We start from the raw sequence: 23,432 nt of genomic DNA, 5'->3' as shown, positions 1-23,432 counted from the left end.
CAGTGCCTTTGTTTACATACGCACACGGCGTTGACGCAGAACGAGAAGAGCAAAAGTGGATCGTTGAATGAAATGGATGAACCAGAACTGGTTTGTAAAAATGCTGCAACTTCACTGGTGTGGAACTGGTTTAGCTTTCGTCCGTCAGATACACAACAAAGCACTATTTTTGGTAGAGCATGCTACCGGGCCATCGTTATTACCGTGTTGTTTTGGAAAATACGGTGCACTTAAAATCATCCTTTGATTTTTCTGAAAGTCGACAGAGCCCCTTATAATCCCGTGTGCCTTATGTATGAACTCTGGTTGTGTTTACTGACCTCGAAACGATTTTATGTAAAGTATTTTGTCTTGTGTCAATTATATCGTCAGTTATATCGTTACCGCAAATTTTCAAATGTATATCGTGATAAATATTTTTGGTCATATCGCCCTGCTCTACTGGAGAGAAGATAAGATAACCTTTATTAGTCCCACACGTGGGAAATTTGTTTTGTCACAGCAGGAAGTGGACAGTGCAAAAGAACCCACGAAAACACAGGAGAACATGCAAAATCCACACAGAAAGATGATGGTGGAATTAGGACTGGGCGATATATCGAGTTTTTAAATATATCGATATATTTTTATACGAGACATGAGATGTGACAATATCGTTTATATCGATATAGTCTATGTTACATAATAATTATACTTGTGGAACCGCAAGTTTGCCTCTCTTTCGTCCACTTTTGTCTCTACGCTGCGTTACTCTGCCTCGCCTCTCTCCTTCACTGGACACAACTCCACCTCCCCCATCGCTTCACCCGCAGGCAACGACAAGATGTAGACGGCAGCTATCAAAGAGGAGCTGGTCGATAAAAAAGAAAACGTTTGGAGATTACTATTTTAGTGCTGCACCGTTACTCTCGTTAAAATGATACCATAACACCATAACCGTATTAACGCGGCAAATCTCCGTTAACAAGTTACCGCGGAATGCCCCATGCGTGGAGCGTCAACACGTTAGCGTCGCGGTTAGCGTCAGCGGTTACCTCGTTAATGTGTTGACGCCGTGCAGCTAGCACTACTAGTATTTTCACCTCTCCAAAAGTTGATTCTGTTCATCTGGACGTAGCGTTTTGTGGGAGAAAGGTTTCGTCACTCATCCAAGTGACTTTAAATTTGCATAATGACTGAAACCAGCCCACTGAAGGAACAATGGGCTGGGAGGTCAGTTCCTTAATCATAATTATGCAAATTCTCATGACCATTGATCAACAACCACTGACCAAAACCCACTGATCAATGGCCATGAGTCCCATTCACAGAGAGCTGGGGAATGGCTGCAATCACAGCATTGTAAGATGGTGACAGATGTACCCTTAGGCCCCCTCCTCCATTCAGAGATGGTCTTTCCCTTTTCACGTAAATGGCCTCCTTGACTCCGCCCTCAAACCAGCGTTAAAGGTGTGAGCATCACAGCAGATTCCTTTGTGTCAAAATAACTGAGGGTAAAATACAGAAAAATATGAAGGCGGTTTTCTTGGTCAGCTTTGATGTGCATAATTAATATGAGATAATAAATGTGTGATTTCAACAAACTGTGAGTATATCTGAAGTGCTTGTATTAATGGGTGTGAATCAGTGAATGAGGCATAATAAAGCACTTTGAGCGAAAATATGACAATATATAATGATGCCCTTTCTTTTTTACTTTATCTGTGACTTAAATGCTGTGATATTTACATTAGTTATTATGACAGGCTAGCTGAACATAAGGATTCCTATCAGGCCATGATGATTTGATCTTATTTGCAGCAAATATTGGTTTGCTGCTTTATAGATTATTTGTGCAGTTCTGATGTGGACCAGATCTTTAAAGCATTTAATTTGACAAAAAGTGGATTTGATGGTTCTATGCAAAAATAATAAATACACCAATACACCTTAATAATTTAACGCTGGTATCAGATTTTATATTATTCAGATTAGATTAGATGAAACTTTATTAATTCCTTGGGTGGGTTCCTCCGGGAAATTTTATTTGCGTTATATTCATGCAGTTGTGCATATTCACGCAACTTACTTAATTACAGCTTAGATTAAGAGTCTTTACCGCACTTTGTTGTCATTTACATTAGTGCTGCTTTATCGCTTTTCTGTGTTCTTAGTTTACTTTGTGTGTGTACACACATACATGCATGCAAACACACAAGAGAAGAAGAAAAGACAGAGATGAGTTGAAGGTGACACTATCAAGACGGTAGACAGTAACTTGTTATCTTAAGTGCAAAAAATGCAAAGTTAATGTAATGACAGACATTGAGAGTGAGAGAGAGAGGTGAAAGAAAGGTGAGAAAAAGTTGAAAAGAACGGTGCTTCTGATGAAACTTTTCCAAACAGTGGTTTGGACATCGACCACAAACTATTGCAAACAAGGAAACGGCAACAGCAACTGTGAAATGTGTCCAACTGGTGCATCTTTTGCTCTTAGCTTCCTCTAACTATGTTAGCTAGTCTTCATTAGCAACCAGTGCATTTTTGCTAATGTGGACTTTTGGATGCAGAGTAGTTATGGTGCTCCATATCCACACACACACACACACACACACACACACACACACACACACACACACACACACACTTACCCCCTCAGTTCCAGGTTGGGGCCTTCCACGGTAGCAAGGACATGTGAGGGCAGACCAGTGTGTTCTTGAGACACATACAGTGTTTCAGGGTCAAGGCTATCCATCCAAGGCCTAGTAGTACTAGTAAAACACAAACCCACACATACACACAAGAGACACATCAGGACAAGACACAAAAGAAACCAATTACAAACACAAGGCTCTAGGAGTTCGGCCAATTTGGTCGCGTTTAGAGGGCCGCTTAGAGCTGCTTAGAGGGCTGCTGAAGCACCGCCACACCAACTCCGTGCTGCTGCTCCATATCGTGGTCTAAACCAATGAGAGATAGTCAATAGCAGAACCTCTCAGATGTTGATGCCCAAGGTAAGATGTTCAGATACTGAGATCTTCAGTTCGAAGTCTTTGAGGCACTTTTAATTTGGACTTCATTTTATATATCTTGAGACATTTTAAGTTTAAATTTCAGCTCAGTGAAGCACTTTAAGCACAGGAACTTTTTCATTACCGTATTCTTCGGACTATAAGGCGCACTTAATATCCTTTCGTTTGTTTTTTTTTTTTATGTGCATTAAAGCTATATAAACATTTTACAGTGCAAATGCAAATTCCTTGCTGACAGTTTAACCAAAAGGCATTTCCAGTGGAAACTGGCCGACATATCCTCAGCATAACCACGTATAATATCCACAAAACTTAAAAAGAGGTTATACACACACACACACAATGCACAAGGCTCCCGACTACGGCAGCCGTAATGCTACGACAATCCAAGCGGTGCGGCTTCGTAGCTTAGCAAAGTTGTACTAAAACATTTTTGACAGATTTTTCAGCGCCGTGTTCATAAAATCAGTTCGGTAATAACGACGGCCCGCTTGCATGCTCTACCAAAAAATGTGCTTTGTTGTGTATCTGACGGACGAAAGCCAAACCAGTTCCGCACCACTGAAGCTGCAGCATTTTTACAAACCAATTCTGGTTCACCTGTTTCATTCAACGATCCACTTTCGCCCCTTCTCATTCACTGTCGCCGCCATGTGCGTATGAAAACAAAGGCACTGCGCATGCGCGTTTTACCCATATTCTATCGCGATATTTCATTGTATTATCATTAGAGATGGACCGATCCGATATTACGTATCGGTATCGGTCCGATACTGACCTAAATTACTGGATCGGATATCGGAGAAAAATAAAAAATGTAATCCGATCCATTAAATATCACGAAAGCACCTCACAAAACTTGCAACACGCCGTAACTCACCTCAGAACGTTAGCACGTCTGAGCAGTATGCATCACGTGATAGAGCGGCTGTGGCATGCGGGACCTGTCGGTGGTCTGGATAGCATTTGGAGCTTCGCTAGCAACCCGGCATTTCATCTCCGACAAAATTATCCCGAGAGAAGTAAAGCAAGTGTGTAAGTCCATCTCTGAATGTTTGTAAAGCATTCCTGCGTTAAGCTTAACGAGCGACTGCCTCTCGCTCTCCGGCTGCTACTTCAATCATGAAACTGCTTAATGATCAGCTGATCGGCTTTTCTGTCGCGAGTCCGTGTCTCTTGTTTGCTTTTGGCCCACTTTGCACCAGAAAGAGGAAACCAGCGGCTGAACAACAGCAGCACGTTTAAGCTTGATCAGCTGTTGTTAGAATGTATTTAATATTACTTTCTACTCGAGGATCTTTTTCTACGTAGCTGACGGCTGGTAACTGTGCAGGGGCGGATCTAGCAAAGTTTAGCCAGGGGGGCCGATAGGGCATTAACAGGGAAAAGGGGGCACAAAGACATACTTTTCTTTCTTATTCTCATTTAAAATGTCGAGCTTTTAATAAATAATTATCTGACACCCAAAGTTTTAATTTGATGCAAAATGAATAGAAGTCAATTACTGTATATAGTAACTGTTAAGTCTAATATACCCTAGTAAGCTATAGTACTTTTTCCTTTGGGAAGGTACCATCTGTGCAGTCTGCAATTTTGTTGAAGAAAGATGTTGAATCTATTTAATATTTCTTGAAAAAGAATTGATTTCTGTGCATTTTTTTTCACACTGCATCAAATTAAGGTTGATTACGTCGATTAAGCATCATGAGGTGGAGCGTGAGGGGTGGTTCCCTATTTTTTATTTATTTATTTTTGTTGTTGCTGGGAGTTGGAACCCTATTAGTTAGGTTGCTTAATATTTATGCTAAGTACTCTTTAAAATACCAGAATAGGGAGGATGGTGTAGGTTTAAGTTTATTAGATTGATCAGTATTGCTGAACTATGAAATATTTTTTTTTGCATACAGGTATAACAGAATAGCTTTAGTGTAGTTGTTGTTTTAAACTTGAGTATGAACTTATACAAAATGCAGCAAGATATTTAAAAAAAACAGTTTTGTTGATTAAAAAACACTATATCGGATTCATATCGGTATCGGCAGATATCCAAATTTATGATATCGGTATCGGACATAAAAAAGTGGTATCGTGCCATCTCTAATTATCATTGCCTCACATTATACCGGTATTACTGTTGAACAATATGATATGGCCCAGCCCTACTGGAGCCTCACAGATTAATATGCGCTTCAACATAATATTACCATATTGTGTGTGTATAGGGACCTCAAAATGGCACCTGTTAAGAGACATGCTGCTGTGACAGAATTTAACATTAATGAATCAATGGTACAGAAGTGGAGGAATGAGTTGAGTAAAGTTTGACTTATCTGACTGTTTGGTTTCATGCGCCTTATTATCTGGTGCACTTTAGGGTCCAAAAAATTTGGTAACTTATCTTTCTTGTAGAAATGTGCTACAAATAAAGAACAAGATTGTTAGTTAATCCTTTACAAATCAATGTTGCCAGTATGGACTAGAGATGGCACGATACCACTTTTTTATGTCCATAAATCATAAATTTGGATATCTGCCGATACCGATATGAATCCGATATAGTGTTTTTTAATCAACAAAACTGTTTTTAAATATCTTGCTGCATTTTGTATAAGTTCATACTCAAGTTTAAAACAACAACTACACTAAAGCTATTCTGTTATACCTGTATGCAAAAAAAATATTTCATAGTTCAGCAATACTGATCAATCTAATAAACTCAAACCTACACCATCCTCCCTATTCTGGTATTTTAAAGAGTACTTAGCGTAAATATTAAGCAACCTAACTAATAGGGTTCCAACTCCCAGCAACAACAAAAATAAATAAATAAAAGAAGAAAGAAGAAGAAAGTGTACTTTATTGGTCCCCGTGGGGAAAATCCCTCTCTGCATTTAACCCATTCACTCAGTGAAGCAGTGGGCAGCCATTGGGCGCCCGGGGAGCAGTGTGTAGGGACGGTACCTTGCTCAGGGGTACCTCAGGGTAGCTGTTCAGGGGAATCGAACCCCCGACCTTCCGATCATGGGGCCACCACTCTACCTACTGAGCTATCCCTGCCCCAAAATAGGGAACCACCCCTCACGCTCCACCTCATGATGCTTAATCGACGTGATCAACCTTAATTTGATGCAGTGTGAAAAAAAATGCACAGAAATCAATTATTTTTCAATATATTAAAATGTTAAATAGATTCAACATCTTTCTTCAACAAAATTGCACACTGCACAGATGGTACCTTCCCAAAGGAAAAAGTACTATAGCTTACATATTAGTACTATAGCTTATATATTAGTTAGGTATATATATATTAGACTTAACAGTTACTATATACAGTAATTGACTTCTATTCATTTTACATCAAATTAAAACTTTGGGTGTCAGATAATTATTTATTAAAAGCTCGACATTTTAAATGAGAATAAGAAAGAAAAGTATGTCTTTGTGCCCCCTTTTCCCTGTTAATGCCCTATCAGCCCCCCTGGCTAAACTTTGCTAGCTCCGCCCCTGCACAGTTACCAGCGTCAGCTACGTAGAAAAAGATCCTCGAGTAGAAAGTAATAATAAATACATTCTAACAACAGCTGATCAAGCTTAAACGTGCTGCTGTTGTTTATCCACTGGTTTCCTCTTTCTGGTGCAAAGTGGGCCAAAAGCAAACAACAGACACGGACTCGCAACAGAAAAGCCGATCAGCTGGTCATTAAGCAGTTTCATGATTGAAGTAGCAGCAGGAGAGGCAGTCGCTCCATATATCGTTTGTTAAGCTTAACGCAGGAATGCTTTACATTCAGAGATGGACTTACACACTTGCTTTACTTCTCGGCGTGTTGCAAGTTTTGTGAGGTGCTTTCGTGATATTTAATGGATCGGATTACATTTTTTATTTTTCTCCTATATCCGATCCAGTAATTTAGGTCAGTATCGGACCGATACCGATACGTAATATCGGATCGGTCCATCTCTAGTATGGACAGCAATTTTTTTTAAAAAGTGAACATGTAAAGCTGCGGTGTTAAGCGATGTGGTTAAAACATTTGGGTGCACCTAAGAAAAAAAGAAGTTAGGTGCTCCAGTGCAACCATGGCAAAAGGTTAGTCTAGAGCCCTGAAACAAATATGTTTAAAAAAAAGAAATTTTTTTTTTTACAAAGACATCCAACACATAAATCAATATGCTAGAGCCACTAGACACTCAAGCTAAGTTGACTTCAGTGATTAGGAATCTAATCACTTTATCTAACGATGGCAACCCACAGGAAGCAAGCTAACTTGGCAAACAACTGAACATTAACAAATTATTCATAACCCAGCAATTCACAAAAACATTAAAATGACTGTGGTCTAAAAGAAATAATGATTACAATACCACATTAATGATCTTAATTACTGTGTCAAGTCTTTACCAGTTTGCACACTAGTCAGTCTACCACCACCATCAGTGGTGGGTGTAACATATCCAGAAGCTGTTTGCTTGCCACAACTGAAATGCAGCAAAGAGAGCATGCTACTGACTTCCAGACAATTAAATGTTACTGTAGAAACAGGAAAACCTATAAAGTTAAAGGCAACAGCAAAATAAATGATAGTGTGTCAATAATCTGCCACAATAGTCAAGAATTTCCCAAATAGTCTAGTAGTTCCCAGGGAAATGTTCTTGTTTAAAAATGCCTAGGCCATTGAGTTACAACTAAATATCAGCTGCAAATGCTGCTGACACGCTTGCATTGTCAGGCCCTGAATCACTACTAGTGCTCCACATCTGTCTTGTCATTATTTCTATTGTCCCTTATCACTGTTTTCACTTGCTGAACCTGTAAAGCACTTTGGTCAACAATAGTTGTTTTAAATGTACCATACAAATGAAGTTGAAGTTGGTTAGGCCACCGACAACCACATCTTTGCCTTTTTTTCTTAGCACCTTCATAATGTTCCTTAGGAAGGTGAAACATTTGAATAATTTGAGATACAAAGTCAAGCCGATGACAGCAAGGGGTCCTGGACTGGGCGACCCAGGACCCCTGGGCAGTCATGGACCTGTTATATTATTATGTATTTTTGGTGTTGCTTCCCCTTCTCTATGCTTGTACATATGTGTGTGGGTGGCTGTGTGTCTGAGCACTTGGGGGGGGGGGGGGGGGGGGGGGCCACACCCGAAGCCACACACCTGCTGCTGATCAGGCCTCGTCGGTATCAACTTTTTGTGATTTCCTTACTTGGATGATTGATTATCAAGATAGTAAACAGTTATTTTGGTTATATTAAGAGTACATTCACCACTTTACTTGCTGTCACACAGCATTTTTTTATTTTACTGGAGATGTTAATTCCAGACTTCTCTGACAAAAACAAACAACTTTACCTCAGCAACAATCAGTTACCTCAGGTTGCTGTGTGAATGCTTCATGCATTAGTATAATTCAGAATTATACAGTTTTCTCTCTTTTACTACATTAACTTTAATCCAATGAGCTGACCAGCAGAAGACTGAACCCTGAAAAACAGCCTGAAGATAAACTGCTGACTTTAGCTGTCCAAAATATGTTTTGGTGCTGGCTGTTTACTGCAGTACAAGTAGCATCCATGCAGCATGCTATGATTCTCTGCTTTACACTAATACAGGAAGTGATACACTCCAGAGGATCAAAGGTTTAGCTCAGACCTCTTGGCTATATATCTTCTAAACTCGAGCTTGCTATTAAAGCTGGGAGGCGGTCTTGTTGCCTGGTGCAGAGAAGCTTAACAGTTTAACAGATCAGACTTAAATAAAAAAAAAAGTCCACTATTACTGCGAGAGAGGTGGCAGGGGTGACTTCCGCTTTCGGTGACGTCACATGTATGTGTATTTTGTACAATACATACATTTATATTGGACATATTTATGTGCACATATTCACAAACCTTTCAAGTGAGTTAATGATTCGTATCGCTACTACCAAATGATACTGTAAGCACAGCTCCCTTACGCGAACCAACCCAAACTCGTCATGACGTGACTTAAACAATATTTTTGCCGGGCCATCAAACTATGCTCCAAGCCCAGCAGCTGCCTCTTCGTGAGTTGTCTGTGTCATTAACGCTAGCGACAACAGTTAACTTAAAATGCTCAACTACTTACCCGGGTTCTTTACTTCACTGTTAGTTGGATTTGTGCTTAACAGACGAAATCGTGTTTTGGATATTTGCTTATTATGTAACAGTGTGACGTTTAAAAATATTGCACCGCTCGGAAAACAAACTGACCACAACACGTGTGGATAACTTGTGGTCTGTCACTTCATAGATTTAACTAGAAGTCACTGTGTAAAATGGCAGTCTCCTTATGCTGAACCATTTCCATTCGACAGCTGTAAAGGGGGTGGAGAGGTTTAAAGGAACCGGTCAGAACCAACATCAGCATGATATTTGCTTCCTTTTAAATTTGAATGGCTTAATGTAGAATCGTTCCTTGAAACGAAACGAAGCGATCTTACTTCTTCCTTTCTGTCCGTAACGATGGTGAAAGTGCACGTGACAATTCCCTTGTTCAAAGTGTAACGTGGTACGGTCCGTAGAAAGGGACTATCGTTTCCTACTTTCCAGCAATGTGGTTCAGTTTTGTTTGTTGTTGTTGTTTTCCCCATTGAAAATAGAAAAATAATAAAGTTAACAGATATTCATGTTTAACTTTTTAAAAAGGTGTGAAATCTAAAGATATTAAAATCAAAAAGCTTTATATAAGTTATCCTTAAAAAATTAATTGTTCGTTGTTAGTGGCTATATTTCTAATTAGAAACACCTGTTAACTGTAGTTGTGGAAAAACATCATAAAGATGTGAAGAAGATGACAATAACAAATACTTTATTCATCCCATATATGGCAAATTATTTAGTTACAGCAATTATAATAATAATATTACTAGATAAATTCTTTTTACTTTTGAGTGTGCCATACCCAGTGTTGGGACTAACGTGTTATTAAGTAACGCGTTACAGTAACTACATTATTATTGTGGTAACGAGCACGGTAACTAGTTATTATGCCAAAATCAGGAACGCGTTAGTCATTACTGGGATTTAGATAGGCTCGTTACTCGTTACTTCGTGTGGTGGCTATCGCGGAGCTTCCACAGATTCAGTAACATTAGCAAGTGTTGGAGGCCAGCAGGTGGATGAAGGAAGTCTGTGTTTCTCCTACAGCTCCGGACCGCAAAAAATGCGCGTGCTCTTTGTGAGCTCGTTCCCGGCTCGTAACCAGCGCGTTCTGCCGTCGAGGGCGATCATTGGTTAAATGTGATCATGTGACTGATGCAAGCCAGATCCTTTTATTTAGCAAAACTATGATTAATAGTTAGACTACAGCTTTCTTGGCTGCTGCCTCAAAGCACATTGTGCGCTGTCTATCTTGCGTGCTGCACAATATCGTTTATTATTTAGTATCTACTGATATCTACTGCTAGCTAGTTTATTGTGATGGTGCCGTTTTTTTTATTATGTTGCTCTTTGTTGTTTGCTTTCTCTTCTGTTTTTTTTCTCCATACAGGTGACCCAGGTGTTTTGTTTTTTTTGTTTGCTTTTTTTTTCTTTCTTTTTTTTCTTTCTTCCCCCCCTTCTCACCGTCTCTTCTCCCCTTTGGTTTTCTTTCTCTCCCTCTCTTTCTTTCATTCTTTCTCCCTGTCCTATCCCCCAGTCATGTCTGTCCCGTTTGTAGCAACTGAAAATAAAATAAATTCATAATTATAATAAAGGTCAATCAAATGGACCAATATGGCAAGGCCATGATGATCCACTTGGTAAAATAAATCCGCTTGGCATCTTTCTTGGCCTTAAGACAACAATTCTGATGCTAAAGATCCAAACGGGACACAAAAAAAAAAAAAAAAAAAGATAATAAAAAAATTTTTTAAAAAATGCCTGGGCCAATTTTCTGTCCCAGTCCAGCCTGTATGCAGCTCATCTGCAGTCTGATGTTACCTACATCTTCCTATTCAGAAGGCAGAATTTCCGAATTCTGAGTACAATCGAAAGCACCACGACTGCAGTTTTTGTGTTGGATGTAAAAGGCGCACATAACGCTGTGACGTAGGCTAGAATCATGGCAGCAGTCAATGACGGTCCAGGCGTGGGATTTCTCTCGTGGAAATATGCACATTATCTTTTCCTTTCTATTGGTAGGTGGCACAGTGCACTGTGGCAAGTAAGCAAGCTAGAAGACTGCAAAGTTATGGAAGCAACACATTAACAAGAGAATTCTGAGTAAAACCAAAGTTACTTTCTCTAGCAACTAGTTACTTTGAAAGTAACGAGTAACTTGAAGTAACTGAGTTACTTTTGAGAGAAGTAACTAGTAATGTAACTAAGTTACTATTTTAAAGTAACTTACCCAACACTGGCCATACCTGTCGCCATTTGAGCTGTCAACAGCCACAGTGTTTAACATCTTATGTGAAGGGATGCCAGAAGCTAAAAATAACATCATGAAAGTTGCAAAAAAATAGTCAAGTTCAAAATGTAGGTAGCTCACAAAAAAGCTAGTCAGAGACGTGTGTTTATGGTATTTTTTAATCAAAGGATTTTCATTTAGAAAGGCCAAGCATCCTGTTTAGCCAGTGAGGCAGCACCGAGATACTGAATTATCTCTGTGGTGCTTTTTCAAATTTTCTTCATTTGTCAAGGATAGTGAAGCTAAATGGTAAATGGTAAATGGCCTGTATTTGTATAGCGCTTTTCTAGTCCCTAAGGACCCCAAAGCGCTTTACACAACCTGTCATCCACCCATTCACACACACATTCACACACTGGTGATGGCAAGCTACAATGTAGCCACAGCCACCCTGGGGCGCACTGACAGAGGCGAGGCTGCCGGACACTGGCGCCACCGGGCCCTCTGACCACCACCAGTAGGCAACGGGTGAAGTGTCTTGCCCAAGGACACAACGACCGAGACTGTCCAAGCTGGGGCTCGAACCGGCAACCTTCCGATTACAAGGCGAACTCCCAACTCTTGAGCCACGATCGCCCCAGCTGGTGGACGCAAACACAGGATTCTCAGAAGAAACGTTTATTTACAAAGAATAATAATGCAACAATATCTTGAGCTGAAAATCTTTGGAAAAAGAAAAAGGATCTCTCTGCTGCTGAAAAAGTGAAATAGTTGAATGCCTTGGACAAGTAATGAAAACCCTAGATATATCACAAATACTTAATAATAATAATAATGTGTATGTGTTAGTCCCCCTAGGGAAATATTTCCTCTGCATTTAACCCATTCACCCAGTGAAGCAGTGGGCAGCCACCAATGCAGCGCCCGGGGAGCAGTGTGTAGGGACGGTACCTTGCTCAGGGGTACCTCAAGGTAGCCATTCAGTGGAGTTGAACCCCCGACCTTCCGATCATGGGGCCACCACTCTACCTACTGAGCTATCCCTGCCCTCTGGTGATAAGCATGATCATTGTACTGTCAAGAGATTTGTGGCTGAGTCACGGCACACACAGGTTCATGCTCACAAGCAGAAACGGCTGCAGTGGGCCTTGAACTACATGAAGACTAATTTTCATCAGTCTTGTTCACTGATGAGTGCCGTGCAACCCTATATTGTCCATGTGGATGGAGTGGTGGATGGCCACCATGTGCCAACAAGGATGTGAGGTCAGCAAAGAGGTAGTGGAGTCATGTTTTGGGTGGGAATTACATGGAGAGAGCTGGTCGGCCCCTTCAGGGTCCCTGAAGGTGTGAAAGTGACCTCTGCAAAGTAGAGCTGGGCGATATAAGATTTTTTCATATCACAATATGTTTTTTTCATTTCAGGCGATAACGATATCTATCACGATATAAGCCAAATAACTATATTTGTAAGATTTAAATGTGCCGTTGCTCACAAGTAAAATGTGAAATAATCAGCAGCTTGTTTTTATTTAAATATTTATTTCCCATAATAAGTTCAACAGGGTAGATGTACTTAAGGAACATGAGACTTTTTCAGATAAATAAAGGCAAATATTGCAAACTACACAAAAGGCAGCCGCTAAAGCGTTTAAGTTTCAAAATAGAACAAACGAAACAGACTAAACTGTCAATTCCACTTAGAAACAAAATATTAATTCTAAAAATAAATCTTAGTTTGTTTTACAGAAGAACAGACAAAACTGACTAACTTTTGTCAATATCAAATAAACTGAGAACTAAAAGGAAATTCTCAATCTCTCCTTGTTGTATAGCTGAGCTTTTCAAACAGTTTTAACAGTTACTTTAGTCTGACAAAAGCCGAATGACGAATTAGCGCTTCCAGTCAGAGACCGAGGCTACGTCCACACGTACACGGGTATTTTTGAAAACACAGATTTTCCGTTTTCGTTTTAAAAAAATAATCCCGTCCACACATAAAGGCAGAAATGAAGGAAAACGCTGCTATGAACATGCCAAAGCAGCAGGTGGCGCTAGATTCCTAACCGTGCAGAAATGTTGGCCAATCAGAAGTCTAGAAGCCTCGGTGGGAAAAAGTAAACAAAGCTGGTGTCAGGTTTCAGTTAACGGACTCAGGCGCAGACCGGGACTCCTTACAGGATTTACAGATTTTATTTACACAACGACACCAGGTGATGCTATTTACAAAGTGCTGGAGGGGGGGGAGGGGGGTCCAGGGCTCCGGGGTATGTGAGGGAAAAGACGGGAATCTGACGCCCTCCAAAGGCTCTCTCTCTTCACTCCCCACACTGGGGAAACACCATCCACTCACTCGTCCACGGGATGACAGGCAGGCTGGGAAAGGTCCGGGATAGATCTGTACACAGAGATTATAGTTAGAGGCGAACAGACGGAACGAACTCACAGATCCTTATTTACAATCTACTGAGCGACTGACGCTGATAACTCAACGATCCAGCGACGAGTGACACAGTGCTGGTGTCTTAAATCGGCCTTGTGATTGTCCCGATAGGCAGCAGGTGCGTGGGCCAGGGGCGGGAGCACATAATGAGCATCGCCCCGGCAGGGGGGAGAGAGAGAGAGAGAGAGAGAAAACATGTTGCCTAATACAGAATCAGCTGGTGAGGCACAGGGACCATGACAGCTGGGGCATAGAAGCAGAACCGAGTCGTATGTGTGGAGGGACAGTAACTGTGTGTATATGTAAGCATTTAAACACTGCAGAGTAGAATTAACAGCAACAGTATTGTAGAAATTCATTTCACCGAAACAATAACGTGGCGCACAGTGTGACGTCAAAAAGTGCGCACACCTTTGATGCTGCGTTTTCTCCGTTTTTCTGGTCCACACGTAAATGCAAAAACGGAGTTTTCAAAAATCTTCGTTTTCAGTGACCAAAAACGCCGTTTACGTGTGGACGAAAGGTGCAAATGCATAGAAAAATCTGCGTTTTCCAGAATGCCCGGGTACGTGTGGACGTAGCGCATGCACCAGTTTATTGTATTTCCAGACTTGCTTTCGGCACAATTTACAGTGCACGCTACTCTGTTATTTGTCAGACTTGAAATAGCCGAAATACCTTCACACTACGGAGCTTCTATGGCTCTTCCGTTCGACAATCTCTCCGGCATTGGAACCATCATCTGTTTTCTCTTCGGTCACGCTCGGTTGATTTTTCTAGTCGGCACACTCATTTCCTCCATTACCCGGGCGGTACGGTGGCTGGCTGCTTCCCAAACAAATACACATGTGTGGCTTGGCACTTGTGCTGTACGTAACAAGTCACGTGACGTGATGCTGCGGCTGTGATTGGTTCGGCTCTGCGCTACGTAATTTGGATTGGCTGTTCTTTTTTTTTTTTTAAGAGGACAAGAGCGGCGAGGTCTATCGCGATAGTTTAATTTTTCTATCGAGAAAAAGTTATATCGCGATACATATCGTTATCGTTCTATCGCCCAGCTCTACTGCAAAGTATGTGGACATCCTGACTGACCACTTTCTTCCATGGTACAAAATAAAAGAACCATGCTTTCCACAACAAAATCATCTTCATGCCTGACAATGCACCATCTCATACTGCAAGGAATACCTCTGCATCATTGGCTGCTATCGGCATAAAATTAGAGAAACTCATGGTGTGGCCCCCGACCTCCCCTGACCTCTATCCGGTCTTTAAGTCTGACGTCATTAACCGTGTCTGGGCCCAAACTCCGCTGCAGGTCCATAAGCCAAACGATCACTGCGGCATTACTGAGAGTTAAAAACTATCTAAATTCTTTCATCTGTAATAAAATGATCAGTGTGGCTGCTTTACCAGGTGTAAAAATTAAGTTAAACATCCAGGCATCCATGAAAACGGAATTTATTAAACTTAACGTAGTAGAAGTTAGCAAAGAGTTAGCTCGCTAGTTTCCATCTAAATATAATATAGCCTGTCCTGACTGAGAGATTTCTGAAACAAATTAAGACATACAGCTCTGCTATCACTTCCAACATAAATGAAGACAGGAAAGTAAACAGCAGTGACGTTTGTAGGGTTACTTTAGTTTGGCTAGCTGATATAACGATGTGCTATGTGATCGCTAGCAACACAGCTACGTTAGCATAATATTAACAGTGAAGGGTGGAGGATGAACGCTAACTTCTTTCCACTCGATAAAAGTTGCCGTGAGTATTCTGGATGGTCAGGGACAAATGCAATCGCATGGCAGGATGCTGTAAATGGACCAAACTTCAGTCAGGAGAACAACTGAGATAATTCATCCACAATTCGAGGTTAGTCATCAATATACTGCTGAATGGGCTGGACTGTAGTTCCATCGTAAGGTTTTAAAAACTGAGCTTTAAAATGAATAGCGGTAATAAAAACCGAGAGGGTGACAGTGATCACTGACTGTTTTTAGGGGCTTTTTGAGAATAAACAGAGCGTTCTCACTACCGAGGCGTAACATGTCGACGTTTTGTCACGTCCCGCGGCGTTCCTGAGGAACGCGAAAGGAGACCTTCGGCGTTCTTATGGTACGCGGCGGGTTATGGATGGAATCCAGTGCAATGACGCTCCTGCGGTAGTAGACGTTCCAGCCCTGTATTAAAGCCCTAAACCTAACCTTATCCCTAGCCCTGACCATAACCTTATTCCGGACCTTAACCAGGACTTTAATGATGTTAAATAGCGTGTTTCTAAGCGATTTGAAGAAAAAGAGCGAACATGTGTAGATTCAGTCCAGACGGTTCTCATATTTCCTCTTTTTTCCGAGGTCGTCATTTAGGAACGTGGTGGGTAGCCGAAAACGTAATATGGTGACGATTTGTCACCTAGCGTAAAATGTTACGCTTTGGGAGTGAGAACGGGTTGGAATAAATAGAACCAGATACAAAGCATTAAAACATGTTAAAAAAAACCCCACAAAAGCCTTATACGCAGGGTAGTTTGGGCCCAGAAGCAGGATTCATCATGTCATCACTAAAAGACCGGATTGAGAACCTTTGAGCATTCTCAAGCAAAAGACCAAGGAGGGTGGCGGTAGTTCAAAACATCCAAAAACCAGCTCTGGGAGGCTATTCTGACATCCTGCAGACATTCAAACAATAACTCTCCAAAAAGTTACATGGATGCAAGAATTGTGAAACTGCTATCAAATAAGAGGTCCTATGTTAATACGTAACATGACCTGTTAAGATCTTTTTGATTGAAATAGCTTTTGATTTCAGTAAATATGATCTCCTAATGCTGCAAATTCAACAAATAACCATTTTCAGTTCTTTACAACCTATGAAATATTTTGGAACTCTGTTGTGCCTAATAATTCGAAACAGTGCATTTTAAGTTTTTTTATTTTTAAAAAACAGTATGTTTTCATTGGGAGGGTTGTTCAGTAACGTTCAAATTATACTAATAAAACTAATAGCTGATGACTCGAAAATTGTTCTGTTACTTGCATCGACTGTTTAGGAAAATCCAAGAGAAATATCATTTGCATAATAATTTGGAATGCGGTGTATATGTAGAGATGGACCGATCCGATATTACGTATCGGTATCGGTCCGATACTGACCTAAATGACTGGATCGGATATCGGAGAAAAATAAAAAATGTAATCCGATCCATTAAATATCACGAAAGCACCTCACAAAACTTGCAACACGCCGTAACTCACCTCAGAACGTTAGCAGTCGGAGCAGTATGCATCACGTGATAGAGCGGCTGTGGCATGCGGGACCTGTGGTCTGGATAGCATTTGAAGCTTCGCTAGCAACCTGGCATTTCATCTCCGACAAAGTTATCCCCGAGAGAAGTAAAGCAAGTGTGTAAGTCCATCTCTGAATGTTTGTAAAGCATTCCTGCGTTAAGCTTAACGAGCGACTGCCTCTCGCTCTCCGGCTGCTACTTCAATCGTGAAACTGCTTAAATGATCAGCTGATCGGCTTTTCTGTCGCGAGTCCGTCTTTGTTTTTGGCCCACTTTGCACCAGAAAGAGGAAACCAGCGGCTGAACAACAGCAGCACGTTTAAGCTTGATAAGCTGTTGTTAGAATTTATTTAATATTACTTTCTACACCAGGATCTTTTTCTACGTAGCTGACGCTGGTAACTGTGCAGGGGCGGATCTAGCAAAGTTTAGCCAGGGGGGCCGATAGGGCATTAACTGGGAAAAGGGGGCACAAAGACATACTTTTCTTTCTTATTCTCATTTAAAATGTCGAGCTTTTAATAAATAATTATCTGACACACAAAGTTTTAATTTGATGTAAAATGAATAGAAGTCAATTGCTGTATATAGTAACTATTAAGTCTAATATACCCTAGTAAGCTATAGTACTTTTTCCTTTGGGAAGGTACCATCTGTGCAGTCTGCAATTTTGTTGAAGAAAGATGTTGAATCTATTTAATATTTCTTGAAAAATAATTGATTTCTGTGCATTTTTTTTCACACTGCATCAAATTAAGGTTGATTACGTCGATTAAGCATCATGAGGTGGCGCGTGAGGGGTGGTTCCCTATTTTTTATTTATTTATTTTTGTTGTTGCTGGGAGTTGGAACCCTATTAGTTAGGTTGCTTAATATTTACGCTAAGTACTCTTTAAAATACCAGAATAGGGAGGATGGTGTAGGTCTAAGTTTATTAGATTGATCAGTATTGCTGAACTATGAAATATTTTTTTTGTATACAGGTATAACAGAATAGCTTTAGTGTAGTTGTTGTTTTAAACTTGAGTATGAACTTGCAGACTTGCAAAATGCAGCAAGATATTTTAAAAAACAGTTTTGTTGATTAAAAAACACTATATCGGATTCATATCGGTATCGGCAGATATCCAAATTTATGATATCGGTATCGGTATCGGACATAAAAAAGTGGTATCGTGCCATCTCTAGTATATAGTACCAAATCACAACAATAGTTGCCTCAAGGTGCTTTATATTGTAAGGTAACAACTGTACAAAAATATGGAGAAAACCCCAACAATTAAACAACCCCTTTGAGTCAGCACTTGGCAACAATGGGACGGAAAAAACCTGCAGAACCAGGCTCAGGGAGGGACATGTTCGTTTATCCACCTTGAGCATTCACCAGTAAAACACTTCTTCCTTGGATTATTAATTATTAAAGCATTGAATGACTAAAAATGATTGGTCAGTTATCTCATAGCGTTTGGGATCAATAGCTATGAATCTTTCACATCACTGTGGAGCAATTTTGGCCTAGTTTTCTTTGCAGAATTGCTTCAGCCACATTGAATGACTTTCGACCATGATCAGTCTGTTTCAGGTCATGTCAAAGCATCTTGATTTAACTTCAGACTTTTAAGGGACCAGATCATCAGATCATTTTCTTGTTCCATAACCCAAGAGCTCTTCAGCTTCAGGACACATCTGATGGCCAGACATTCTCCTTCCGGATTTTCAGATAGTCAAACAGAATTTATAAACTCCATCAAATCTGGAAAATCCATCATACTACCACCACCACGACGTTTGAATTTTAGTATGATTTCATGAAGCGCGGTGTTAGTTTTATGCCAGATGTAACAGGACATACACCTTCCAAAAAGGTAAACTTTTGTCTCCGGAGACGACAGCAGTGTTGGGGTCATTACTAAATAAAATACTCGTTAGCAGCTCATCACATACATGAATAATCAAACTCCATATTATCCTAAAGACCTCATAGTACTGTGTTACCCCAACAGAGAACTTAACTCTCAGACTGTGGGCTTGCTTGTGGTTCCTAGAGTATTTAAAAGTAGTAGGGGAAGAAGAGCTTTCAGCTTTTAGGCTCCTTTTCTGTGAACCAGCTCCTAGTTTGACTCTATACTTCTAAGATTAGGCTTAAAACTTGCCTTTTTGATAAAGCATATAATTAGGATTAGATCAGGTGACCCTGAATCCTCTCTTAGTTATGCAACAACTTTAAAGGATCGATAGGAAAAAAAATGTCAACAGTTATTGATGTTGCTGTACCATGAATACCTTTTTTCTCTAATAGCTAAAAATTGTATTTAAGAAATTTATGTAGTTTGAGTCTGAACTAATATTTTCACAAAATGGGACATTTTCTCAACATCTGATAGGTTTTCTATGCGAATAAAACAGAACATTGTAAACATTTTCACAATTTTCAACATTTGCAAAGGATTGCATTTTTCTTTTATTTAAACAGCACCCCAACTTTTCTAGAACAAGGTCATATAAGCTCTCTGAAGAAAAGCAGAAAACAACCGATGTAGCTATAAATACTGGTCAATCTGCTGTATTTGGACATGTTTATGTATGGTGTACATGTTAACGTCACAGTGTTTGGTGTCTTAATTTATCATACACTACAACTGCTGCTGAGAGATTCCAGTATGGAGCAAAGAGGAGGGCAATTCCAGACTGAAAGACCAACCAAACACCATCACATCTACAGCCCAACCATTAACACTGGTAGAGACGGGGAAAAGTCCTTAAGGTAAATATTCAAAGGGAAAAAAAATCAGTTCATTATTGTTCCTGGAAACTGCTGATCAACATTGCAATCATTTATTGCAATAGAATAAATACAGCAAAAAATAACTGTGGCAGGAATGCAAATGCCTTAAAAGTATAACACATTAAAAACAGTACATTTCATTAGATGGTGTTGTGTTTACTTTAAGTGAGAATATTATTGTTGCGTCACAACTTTGAGTTTTTTCTCATTTGATGCACTTCAATTCCTCCTTTTTTACTGAAAAACTGTCCTTCAGCCGTCTCACACGGCGTGTTCTTCTGCCGTGTCTGATGCAGGTAGCCATTATAGAAATCAGCTGCAGTGAGTCTTTTGTTCAGGAGCACTGATCTGAATCCCACCCAGCCATCCTGGAACACACATTAATATAAAACTTAGGGCAACAATCAACAGGACAAAGTGAAACAAAGAAAGCAGTACTACTGCTGCAACATTTCAGGAAGTTTAAGCTCAGGGGTCAAGGTCAAGGTCAAATTTATTTATATAGCACATTTCAAACAGCCGATGCTGCACAAAGTGCTTAACAATATAAAATGGTATTAAAAAGCAACAATGTAATACAATAATAACAATAAAAAAACAATAAAAGGACAGTAAAATTATTAAAACAATAACTAAACTAATTCAAATAAGACCAAAATGCTTGGGTCATAGTGTGTTAAAAGCCAGGGCATAGAAATGTGTCTTTAGTAATGATTTAAAATGCTCAAGTGTTTGTGCAGATCTAATATTTAAGGGGAGACTATTCCAAAGTCTGGGACCTGCCACAGAGAAGGATCTATCACCACGAGATTTGAGGTTAGTCCGTGGGATGGACAGCATTAGTTTTGAGCTAGACCTCGTGGTTTTTCGTGGAGCATAGGCAGAGAGGGGCTCAGACAGGTAAGGAGGGGCTCGGGCATTAAGTGACTTAAAAACAAAAAGTAGAAGTTTAAATTGGATCCTGTAGGAGACAGGAAGCCAGTGTAGAGAAGCTAAAACTGGGGTTATATGCTCTCTCCGCTTGGTACCAGTTAGCAGGCGAGCAGCAGCATTTTGAACCATCTGAAGACGATGGATGGAGGCCTGATCTAGACCATAACACAATGAATTGCAGTAGTCCAATCTGCAAGTAAGAAAAAGGCGAATAACACGCTCAAAGACGTTAGCTGGAAGGTATGGCTTTAACTTGGCTAGCTGTCTTAACTGAAAGAAGCAGGACTGAACTACTGCACTCACCTGCTTATTCAATTTAAAAGAACCATCAATGTAGACACCGAGGTTTTTTACATGTGTTTTACAATACGAGGAAAAGGCGCCCAGAGTGCTGTCGATATGATTAACGTTGCCAAAAATGACAACCTCAGTTTTATTTTCATTTAGCTTTAAAAAATTTAATGACAACCACTGTTTGACATCATCAAGGCAGCGTAATGAGAGCTGCGGATGGTCTGACCCTGCTTTTAAAGGTAGATAAATCTGCAAATCATCAGCAAAACAATGAAATGAAATGCTGTACTGCGAGAAGATGGAGCCCAATGGCAACAAATAGAGTGCGAACAGGGCAGGACCCAAAATAGAGCCTTGAGGTACACCGTATTTAAGAGGGGCTATTTTGGAGTTGTGGGGGCCCATATTGACATAAAAAAAAAAACCTTTCTGACAAATAGGAACGAAACCACTGTAGGGCAGATCCTTTTAGGCCAGCATGAAATTCTAGCCGTGATAACAGGATGTCACGGTCGACCGTGTCAAAAGCTGCTGACAAGTCCAAAAAAGTGCCGTCTCAGTGCTATGTAGTGATTTAAAACCAGATTGAAATTTTTCAGAGATCATATTAAAATCAAGGTGGTCCTGCAACTGTAGGTAGACCACTTTCTCCAAGACTTTAGATAGAAAAGGAAGCTTTGAGATAGGCCTGTAGTTGGACAGAACAGCTGGGTCCAGGTTTTGTTTTTTAAGAAGAGGCTGAACTACAGCTTGTAGCATGATGGGACGTAGCCTGTAGCAAGGGACGTATTAATTAATCTCAGGATGAAAGGCCCAACAGTATTAAAAGTGCTTTTAAGCAAGCTCGGGGGGAGACAATCAGAGGGGCAGTGTGATGATCTTAGGTTACTAACTACCGCGGTCAAGTCCTTAAGGGAGACGGGATCGAACTGCTCTAAGACAGCTGAGCACACAGGAGAAGGACTCTGATCTGAGGCAGCAGACAACGAGACAAGGGCCCTAATCGATAGGATCTTGTCATTAAAAAAATGCTAAAACATCATCGCACATACTTGGTGAAGACGTGACTCCAGAATTATCACATAAACTAAGAAAGCGATTAAGAACGTTAAAAAGTACCTGAGGCCTGTGACTGTTTACTGACACTAAGTTTGAGACGAACTGTGTCTTTGCAGTTTTTACAGCTTCTTGGTGAGCAGAAAGACGAGTCCTTAAAATCTGTAGGGAAACATACAATCTGTCCTTTTTCCATCTCCTTTCAGCGCGTCTGTAGTCACGTCTGAGGGAGCGCGTATGTTCATTCAACCACGGCTCTGATAAATGCACAGTCCTGAGCGGAGCAATAGAGTCCAAGATATCAGTGCAGGTAGAAGGAAGAATGTCCGAAAGGTCCTCAACACTTTTACAGTTGGAGTTCATTATTCCAGAGTCCATAAAGGCAGCAGAAAAAGCAGGCGCTGTTAATACATTAAGCGCTCGCTTTTTGCGCGCTGGGACGTACGGCTTATCCATCGAGCAGCGCAGTGTTAGAATGAACAACACAGGAAGATGATCGGAGATGCGCAACTCGGATATTTCCGTGATGCACACATCCAACCCGTGGGAGAGCACCAAGTCCAGAGTGTGACCTTTTTCATGCGTGGGACCAGTAACCCACTGGGTCAAGTTAAAAGAGTCAATAATATTTAAAAAGTCCTTGACCAAAAGTTTAGAGTCACAGCAGACATGGATGTTAAAATCACCAAGGATTAAAAAACTGTCAAATTTAAGAACGATTCCAGCCATAAAACCTGAAAACTCTTTGATAAAATCCTTGTTAAACTTGGGAGGGCGATATATGAGGGCACACAGCAAAGGCGCAGCAAAATTCAGGTGTAACTCAAACAGCTGGTGTTCAAAACTAGAAAATGAGTCGTGCTGTAATGTTTGATGGCAATGAAATCGAGCGTTGAACACGGTGGCTAAGGCTCCCCCCCTACCAGAGGACTGAGGGAGGCTGAAGAATGAGAAATTAGGAGGGACCAGTTCCGAAAAAGCTACAGACTCACCGGGTTGAAGCCATGTTTCTGTCAGAAACAGAAAGTCCAGCTGTTGTGACTTTAGGAAGTCGTTTAATACAAACGTCTTGTTTGCTAATGATCTTACATTTAGTAAAGCCACGCAGAGCGAGGGCATTTTGGGATAAAATAGAGAAGGATAAGGCTAGCCAAGCCAAAGCAAAGCTAGCAGAGTTGACGGACGTGTCGCCGTGCATACTGCTGGCGCCATCTTGGAAAAAGTTTAACCATTTGCTTATCTGAAAGACTTTTCAATAAAGGTC

General features: G+C 40.5%; 2 protein-coding genes across 6 annotated transcripts in view; both read right to left on the bottom strand.

Annotated features, from left to right (window-relative positions):
• The window catches only part of celf1 (cugbp, Elav-like family member 1), a 54,611-nt gene extending 45,068 nt beyond the window's left edge, over positions 1-9,543 (bottom strand). The window contains exons 1-2 of one of the 3 annotated variants that reach the window (XM_085464201.1): positions 9,126-9,543; positions 2,631-2,750 (exon numbers count right to left, since the gene is read on the bottom strand). In XM_085464201.1, coding sequence (XP_085320327.1) covers positions 2,631-2,734 — 104 coding nt within the window. In that variant the 5' untranslated portion in view covers positions 2,735-2,750; positions 9,126-9,543. The remainder of the gene's footprint in view (positions 1-2,630; positions 2,751-9,125) is intronic. The other 2 variants (XM_085464209.1, XM_085464218.1) reach the window with 2 other exon arrangements.
• A 2,488-nt stretch (positions 9,544-12,031) lies between these two features.
• Positions 12,032-23,432, bottom strand: part of mtfmt (mitochondrial methionyl-tRNA formyltransferase) — a 27,605-nt gene continuing 16,204 nt past the window's right edge. For 2 of the 3 annotated variants that reach the window (XM_085464177.1, XM_085464156.1), the window contains exon 10: positions 12,032-13,767. In XM_085464177.1, coding sequence (XP_085320303.1) covers positions 13,510-13,767 — 258 coding nt within the window. In that variant the 3' untranslated portion in view covers positions 12,032-13,509. Of the gene's footprint in view, positions 13,768-19,543; positions 20,254-23,432 lie in introns of those variants that run through there. The other variant, XM_085464166.1, reaches the window with a different exon arrangement.

This window comes from Copadichromis virginalis, linkage group LG1 (genome assembly GCF_057382275.1).
Source record: "Copadichromis virginalis isolate Kocher_CV1m ecotype Utaka linkage group LG1, C_Virginalis_male_GT1.1, whole genome shotgun sequence".
Taxonomy (NCBI): domain Eukaryota; kingdom Metazoa; phylum Chordata; class Actinopteri; order Cichliformes; family Cichlidae; genus Copadichromis; species Copadichromis virginalis.
Note: the sequence above shows the minus strand (reverse complement) of the source record. Positions and strands in the feature narration are given on the sequence as shown.